The 8,262-nt window shown below is 51.1% G+C and overlaps 1 protein-coding gene across 6 annotated transcripts in view; it reads right to left on the bottom strand.

Moving 5' to 3' along the window:
* Positions 1-8,262, bottom strand: part of arnt2 (aryl-hydrocarbon receptor nuclear translocator 2) — a 56,227-nt gene continuing 47,965 nt past the window's right edge. For all 6 annotated transcript variants that reach the window (XM_030377168.1, XM_030377169.1, XM_030377172.1 and 3 more), the window contains 3 exons: positions 6,770-6,920; positions 2,318-2,463; positions 1-1,721 (listed from right to left, as the gene is read on the bottom strand). In XM_030377168.1, coding sequence (XP_030233028.1) covers positions 1,623-1,721; positions 2,318-2,463; positions 6,770-6,920 — 396 coding nt within the window. In that variant the 3' untranslated portion in view covers positions 1-1,622. The remainder of the gene's footprint in view (positions 1,722-2,317; positions 2,464-6,769; positions 6,921-8,262) is intronic.

Below are 8,262 nucleotides of genomic sequence, written 5' to 3'. Positions count from 1 at the left end.
GAAGACACATTTCCAATAAGAATTTATTGTCACAAGCACAATTTGTTACACAAAATAATGGGTCACATTTACACAATTTATACAGGTCTAGAACTCAATGTACATTAACAGACTAACTACATACCAATAGTTAAATATGTACTCACATTGCACACAATGATATCATTAAAACCTACACAAACATGTACTGTGTAAAAGTAACACAGGTCAACATAAAAATCACATTATTTACAAAAACAAACATTGATTGGACGTTTATTTTTTTTTAACAAAAGGATTCCCAAGATCAGTTCAACAATTTCCTGTTTTGTGTTGCCCTGGTACACATTTATACAATCTATTGTGTAAAAGACCCCCCCCCGCCCGCCCGCCCCCTCTATAAAGTGTTATTCAGTCTCTGTTAATAGTCGAAAAAAGATAATTGAAAAGTAATAAAGTCAAGTAGCAAGAGCAACACCAAATACACTAGTAAATACTGCGCTTTGACCGTATGGCGTGATTTTTTTTTTCTTTCCCATTTTTCCTTCACCCCCCCCCCCCCCATCAGGCTGGTGAGTAGCGAACGGTAGCTTATGAAGTGCACGTTAAGCCTTAGCTCCGCCACTGTAAGCGGTCAGCTTGTTGTTCGCGTGTGTGTGTTTGCTTACTTCGTGGGTGTCTTCTATACCCTGGGAACCGTGGGGTGATGTCCGAGGACGAGGACGAGGACGAGGGTGATAGACATCGAAACGATAGTTTGAGTCTTTATTGATAGGTGTTTATTGAATTTACAACCGATGGCTGGACCCCTGGGGGGCGGGCCCCTGGGCGGCGGGCCCCTGGGCGGCGGGCCCCAGGGGGGCGGGCCCCTGGGCGGCGGGCGTGTCACCGCACCGTCTCTGTCCCCTGGTGCGGCGTTAGCTGTTTGTCAAGAAATAAGTTGTGCGCAAGTTGCGGCTCCCCCCCTCCCCCACACACACACACACACACACACACACACACACACACACACACACACACACACACACACACACACACATTGAACAATGGACCAGGTGGTCAGGAGAAGGAGTGGGAAATAAACCCATTGGTACACTTTGTATATCAACGTGTTTCTGGAACATGGTGAACACTTTTGAACTGAAGCTTTCTTCTTCATCATCTTTATCTTCTTCTTCTACTACCGGAATGAGGTACGCGCGTTACAATGAGCTATACATACTGCAGAGGGGGCATGGAGACAAGGGGGGGAAGGAGCGCAGAGTGTGGGAGGGATGTACACACACACACACACCGAAACGGACCATCCGGGGGCGACACGCACACCCCGTACGGGCGGCACGCGTGGTAATACATTGACGCCGCGTGTGTGAGGTGGGTGCGTGCTCGCCCTGCGTTGCACGTGTGTGTTTTTCTGCGGAAAAGCCGTTAAAAAAGGAAGGTTTTGCGGCGCAAAGGCCATCGAAGAGACGCAACCCGCTCCCGCAACGATCTTCGGCCGCATGTCGAGGGTTCGGCCGAGCGAGAGCGAAAGAGAGACGGGGGGAAAACAAAAAACAGACTTTTGAGATTCGGAGAAAGGAGGGTGAGGCCGTAACAGGGGAGGCGGGGGGAGGGGGGAGGGGGGAGGGGGGGGGGTGCGGCTACTCGGAGAATGGCGGGAACATGCCAAGGTCAGCAAAGTCCTCAATGTTGTAGTTGGCCGTTCCCTGGGTGGGGTCCCCGGCCATGGGCAACATGTCCTGCAGAGACAGAGAGATAAGACACACAGAAGAGAGGGCGGGGTTAGTGGGGGGGGATCACGGGTTCTCTGGGTCGCCGGTCGAGAGAGAGAGAGAGAGGCTAGCCCCGGCCGGGCTATGATGTTGTCTCTGGAGCCCGGCCAAGCACTGCAGCCTGTGCGCTGGAGGCCCGGTCCAACGCGCCACGGGCGGCCCCGGGGCCCGAGAACCGGCACAGCCTGTGTCTGGGAAGTGACGGGGCATGGTGTGTTTGTGGAAGGAATGAAAGGAAGCGATAAAGAAGGAGGGGAGGAACGACAGAACGAAAGCAAAACAGGTGAGAGACTTTTGTGTTTGTGTGTCCAAGTGTTTTTTTTTGTCCCTGTGTGTGTTTAGGTGGGATTGTCCGTGCGTGTGTGTACGGTGCGTGTGTGTGGGTGCCAGGGAGTACAATGTGGACCTGCCCGGGGTTGGGGTTCTGTGTGTGCGAGTGCGAGGAGAGAGGAGAGAGGAGAGAGGAGAGAGGAGAGAGAGAGAGAGAGAGACAGAGAGAGAGAGAGAGCGAGACAGAGACAGAGACAGAGACAGAGACAGAGACAGAGACAGAGAGCCCGTACCTGGAAGACCTCGGTCTGTCCGGGGTTGGGGTGTGTGTGCTGCTCGCCGGGCTGCTGGGAGTGGTGCTGGTTCTGCCACTGGGACCACACCTCGCTGGGACGCCCCTGGAACTGAGCCCCGCTCTGGCTGCTCTCCCCCGACACATCTGCACAAACAAACACGCGCAGGAAATGAAATGAGACCCGCTTTGAAAAGGGTCTTTGAGAAGGCACAATGAAACTCGAGCCGGCAGTCGGGCCCTTCAGCAGCAGGACAAGCACAAGAGGGCAATCTCAAGTGCTGGGGAGAGAGGATAGTCCAGTGGGGAGGGTGGTGCACTCCCAGAAGAAGGGCTGTGGGATTGACGCCCGATGATTGCACTCTGACTGTTATGGTGTGTTCCAGATGCCTCGTGCACCCCCTGCACGTAAGTGGGGGAATCTCTTGCGGCATTTCACGGAAGGAGTCCTCCTCTTGGTCGGTCCCACTCGGAATTCTGAGAGTAGACCGAGTTCAGTGAGGCGACTCGACAACAAAAATGTCTGCGCCCGTCAAGAGAATTATTTTTATTTGTATTTGTACTACGTTGGTTATTTTAATGTAATTTGTTAAATGCTCTTACACACTTGATTACATTTCTACTTTATTCCGGTCACCAATTTATTCGTTGCACGGTCTTGCTGTGTGTGCAGTACAATGTAAAGTTGTGTTGTTTGTTTTCGAGCTGGTTTGCTATAGAGGCTAATGTAGCTGACAATAACAATGACTAGCCAACGACATGAACGCAATAAGTGCTACATGCCAGGAAATGACGTTACAAGAGATACTTGTGCGGGAGGTGTACGAGGCATCTGGAACACACCATTAGCCCCCCTGAGCAGGGAGTCAGGACCCCTGCCTGCTCTTTAATGACCCAAGTCCTTTAATAAACATGTTTCAAGCTCAAAGCGCCTGCCTCTGTATGACACCATTAACATTTCACTCCCTGCTTATTCACGACCGATCAGGGACGTTAGTTGGGTTCTCTCCAGTTTTGTTTTTGGTCAAAAATAGTCCCTCTCCGTGCAACTCTTGAACCTCACCTCCAGCACCTGTCATAGCAACACACAGAGCGGTTTGTTGGATCTCAAACGTCAACACGCCTGGCCGCCGCCCAGTCAGCGGCGCCACGGCAGTGACCGTGGCGATACTCTAGCCGTGATGACTGTCTGTTTGAGGCATTCCTGGTTAAGGCAGAATGCTGGGGTTGCTGGTATGAGGATCATAATAACAGGCCTGGGAGTAGGGCCCGAACCTGGCATGACTGTGGCATTGTGCCCTGTCTTAATGTCAGACAGACACGTGGGCTGCAGTGATGGCACACACACACAAACACACACACACAGCTGCGTGGGCACACCAAACCCTGCCTACATGCACACTCGCAGTTGCTTAGGCCCACACAAAAAGGACACATACTACACATATACACGCACGCATACCACACTTGGACCCACAACACACACACACACACACACATACCACAATTGTCCCACAACGCACACACACACACGCACACACACACACACACACACACACACACACACACACACACACACACACACACACACACAAACATATACCACACTTGGACCCAAAACACAGATACACATGTGCACACACATCAGCACACCCACACATTAAAAGACAAACAGCAAAAGGTTGCGCTGCAGCCACAATCAAATGTTCTTGTCCTCTGGCAGATCCGCCGGAAAGCACTTGCCACTTTTTTCGCCGACATGGGAGGACGGACAATAAATCCTTTTAAATCATTTCTCCAAATGACTGGCAAGGCTACGCTTCTGTATCACGCTCACTGCCAGTAATGGCCATCCAACGCGCGGGCATTCACAGCGCGGCGGGTTACTGCCCACCGCCTCGCTCCACAGAGCGGCTGCCATCATAAGGACTGCGGATGTGTTGAGTGGGGGACTTTCAGGCAAATACTGAATGTGTAATGAAGCGCTGCCAGTTAACACCGGAGACTCTTATTGGCTGAGGGAGCGTTCACAGGCCCCGGCCCCCTCTCTTCCTCGCACTGCGTCTCACACACACACACGCTGGCACTAACACACGCGCGCGCGCGCACGCACGCACGCACGCACGCACGCACACACACACAGTCTAATAAAGATATTTAACATGAACAAGCAAATTAAATACTATCTGTAGCTCAACTCTGCAAGTACACACATGCACACACACACGCACGCACGCATGCACGCACGCACCCATACACCCTATGCCCAATAGCTGCAGGGCTGCTGTGGGAGCTTATATGTGAAAAAAAATAAATAAAAAAAAAGTGAGCGCCAAGCCCATTAGAGCAAGACAGATTGTTAAGCTGATTGCTCCGCCTGGCGCATGGAATACGCCCGCGGTTTGACAATCAACACTCTGAGCTCCCCTCCTCTCTCCTCCTATCCTCCACCCAGAGGTTGGACGTGGGGAGGCGTGTCAGTGCGATGGACGCGGAGGGCGGGAGGAGAAGGAGAACATTGAAGATGAAGAGCAATTAGGGGAGGAGGGTGCAGGAGGCTGACGCTAAGCGCGTTTACAGAGGCAAGGAAGAAAACACAAGAATGTAAATATGGATGCGAGTGAGGGAGGGGGGGTGAGAGAGGGTGAGAGGGGGGGGGGGGGGGGGGGGGGGTGACAGCCGGGAAAGCATCAACAGAAGAAATACGAGCTTGTCGTGCGAGGGCTTTCCTGCGCAGTCGACGCACGAGAGATAAATGAGTCGCTCGGCGGAGGGGAATGCACGCAGAGAGTCGTGTCTCTCTCCGTTGCTGTTGCTGCCGCTGACAGCCTCCACTCCAGCTGTAGAGGACAACGCCCCCGTCCACACACAGAGCGTCAGATCACAACAACATGCGGAGGATTAGTGCGCACAGGTGGCACGCTTCGGCGAAAAAACTTAAAACATCACGATTGTAAACGCGGTGCGTCAGTACCACTCTATGAGACTTGTACTGGTGTACAAAGTGTAGTAAATCAAACTCGACGTTGTGTTTCTTTCTACTCGAGACTTTAAACATAAAACACATTAGCCGGCGTCGGCGTGGCCAGCCGCGGTCCGACCCGACCACGGGGGAGTCGCTCGGCGCTGCTTCGACGCGAGGCGGGAAATGTGACCACGGCTGATACGCTTGTGACTCTTCGGCACAATGCGGCGTCCTGCTGTCAAAAGGTGGGCCGAGTGCCGGGAGCGGCCCCGTGGGGCCGCGGTGGCCCCCGGCGGTATTCGCCGAAGAGTGGCGTGGGAGCCATTAACTCCGCGTGAGGCCGGCGATTAGCCTGACACACTTGAGTGATACATGTGAGCCCTGAGACACGTAATGGGCAACTTTAACATTGTCTGGGTTTGTAATTACCTCTTATTCACTGGCGCAATCTCACAATCTGGACTTTCTGTGGCGCAGCGGTACTTATAGTCTCGTTTTTTTGTCCCGAAAGTGTTTTGAAAGACATGAGCTCATGGCCATTATGTTGCACGGTTTCCGCGTGTCTTTGCCTGCTCGGTGGTAGGGGGGGGGCGGGTTTAATGGGGCTGGGCTGTCAATCAAGGCATCCAAATGAGATGGGCTAAAGATACACCCGAGATAGGACTCAACCCCATCCCCCCCCAGGATCCAGTCAATCCCGCTGCAGCCAAGGTGTCAGAGGAAGGAAGCAGAGGGAACAATGCCCTTGTATACAGAACAAGGAATGCATACCATTATTAAAGGGGAGTTTGTTTAGGTCTTTCTGTGGGGGTTGGTTGGCGGTCAGAAGGCATTAAGGGGATACAGTTGTCTTTCAGTGAGGATCACAAGGTCGATCCCCATGCCAGACTATGGGGCTTTTCTAAGTCCTAGCAGTCATAGACCTCAAGGCAGACCCTGCCCCAGGTGGCGGTCCAACCTGGCAGACAGGGGACTCTGGCGTCAGAGAGTCATGGGTGTGTGTTTGAACGTAAAGGTGAGATTCATTGAATGCTACAAGTACCTATGTACCTATGTACTTGTACAATTTTAAATTTTACTTACTAAAAAGACTTTTTAACTTTCAATTTAATTTTCTATTTTTACCAGAAAGATACATGATCTGATACCAGAGAGAAAGGATAAGGGCTAGTAGAATCCGGGTTGGAGTCCCAGAGAAAGTACCAAGTTCCTTTAGGTCGGGTTGGAGTCCCGACGCGGATACCAGAGAGACTGTTGATCTGATCTTAAATACATTGCACTTTCTATTTTACTCATTTCTTTGCATACGTTTTCTTTTACTTATCTATTATTTTATTTTATTGTATGACAATGTTTATACGTGAAGCACTTTGAGTCTGCCTTGTGTATGAAAAATGCTACATAAATAAAGTTGCCTTGCCTTGCCTTGTCTATGTAAAATCTAAATTGACAAAAAGCAGTGGGAACAATCAACATGGGATCTCTTACCAAAAGCTGTGCTGCGGTTGGTCAGTCCTGAGTAGGCGTTGCCACTGGGAGAGGAGGTGGCCGGGGAAGACAGGGGGCTGTAGGACGCCGGGTCCGCCTGGTAGCTGTGTCCGGAGCCGATGCCAAACGGGCTGGACTGGGCCTTGTTGGTCTGGAGGGGCAGAGGGGCAGACGCCGTATAAACACCCCCACTCCAAACAAAGCCCCCCCCTGCCCGCGGAGCCACGGCGGATCAGCCCCAGAGCCGTCGTGGGGGGCTCTCGTGGTCGGGTTTGCGCAAACAAACTCTGCTTCGAGACTTGGCAGACAGTAGGTTTTAGCGGGGGATGTCGAGTTAGGTTTCATCCTAACTCAGTGGAATTATAGTGACGTGAGGGTGTGTGTGTGTGTGTGTGTGTGTGTGTGTGTGTGTGTGTGTGTGTGTGTGTGTGTGTGTGTGTGTGTGTGTGTGCGTGGTACATGCTTTGGTGGGCTGAGCTAAGGAAGATGGATGAGCCTGTTAAGAACCATATGCTGCTGGACACACTACTGCTCTCCTCAGGCTTTCACACACACTGACACGGGCACACACACAAACACACTCACATACTGAAACGCACACACGCGCACTAGATACACACACGCACACGCACAAAACCAACTATAGGGCCCATGAGTCCATTGCCTGGCAACCAAAAATTTGAGAGATGGAGCGAAGCAACAGCGGTATCCAGGGAAACCGGGAGGGCCTTGTATTAGTGATTCCAATGGCGAAGCCCTGCTGGCCCATAGACAGGAGATCAGCATTCAGCTGACCGTCCGGACGCCCGCTGTCACCCGACCACTGAACTACAGCTTCAGGAGGAGGTATGAGTGGGGCACAGCAGTAGCTGAGGAAGGCTCCCTTATCTTAAAGTAACCCAACACCTTCACTCTCTGTCCCTGAAAACCTCAATCAAAGCCAGAAATCTAGGGGTTATCATGGATTCAGATTTACATTTTGACAGTCACATCAAATCAGTTACAAAATCGGCATATTATCACCTTAAAAATGTAGCAAGACTTAGAGGGCTCATGTCCACAGAAGACTTACAAAAACGTGTACATGCCTTTATCACTAGTAAGCTTGGTTACTGCAATGGTCTCCTCACAGGTCTCCCAAAACAAACTCTGAGGAAGCTTCAGCTTGTTCAGAATGCTGCTGCTAGAGTTCTAACAAAGACCAAAAAATTTGATCATATTACACCAATTCTGAAATCGTTACATTGGCTTCCTGTAGGTCAGAGAATTGATTTTAAAATCATGTTGCTAACCTATAAATCCCTACATGGTTTAGGCCCAAAATATTTAACTGATATGCTTCCACTACATCAGCCTTCTAGACCACTAAGATCCTCTGAGACCAATCTGTTAATTATCCCCAGAGTAAACACAAAACATGGGAAAGCAGGATTTAGTTACTATGCAACAAATAGCTGGAATAAACTCCCAGAGGATTTAAGACTTGCCCCAAC

The sequence above is a fragment of the Gadus morhua genome, chromosome 14 (assembly GCF_902167405.1).
Source record: "Gadus morhua chromosome 14, gadMor3.0, whole genome shotgun sequence".
Classification (NCBI taxonomy): Eukaryota; Metazoa; Chordata; class Actinopteri; order Gadiformes; family Gadidae; genus Gadus; species Gadus morhua.
This window is presented reverse-complemented; position numbering and strand designations above follow the sequence as displayed.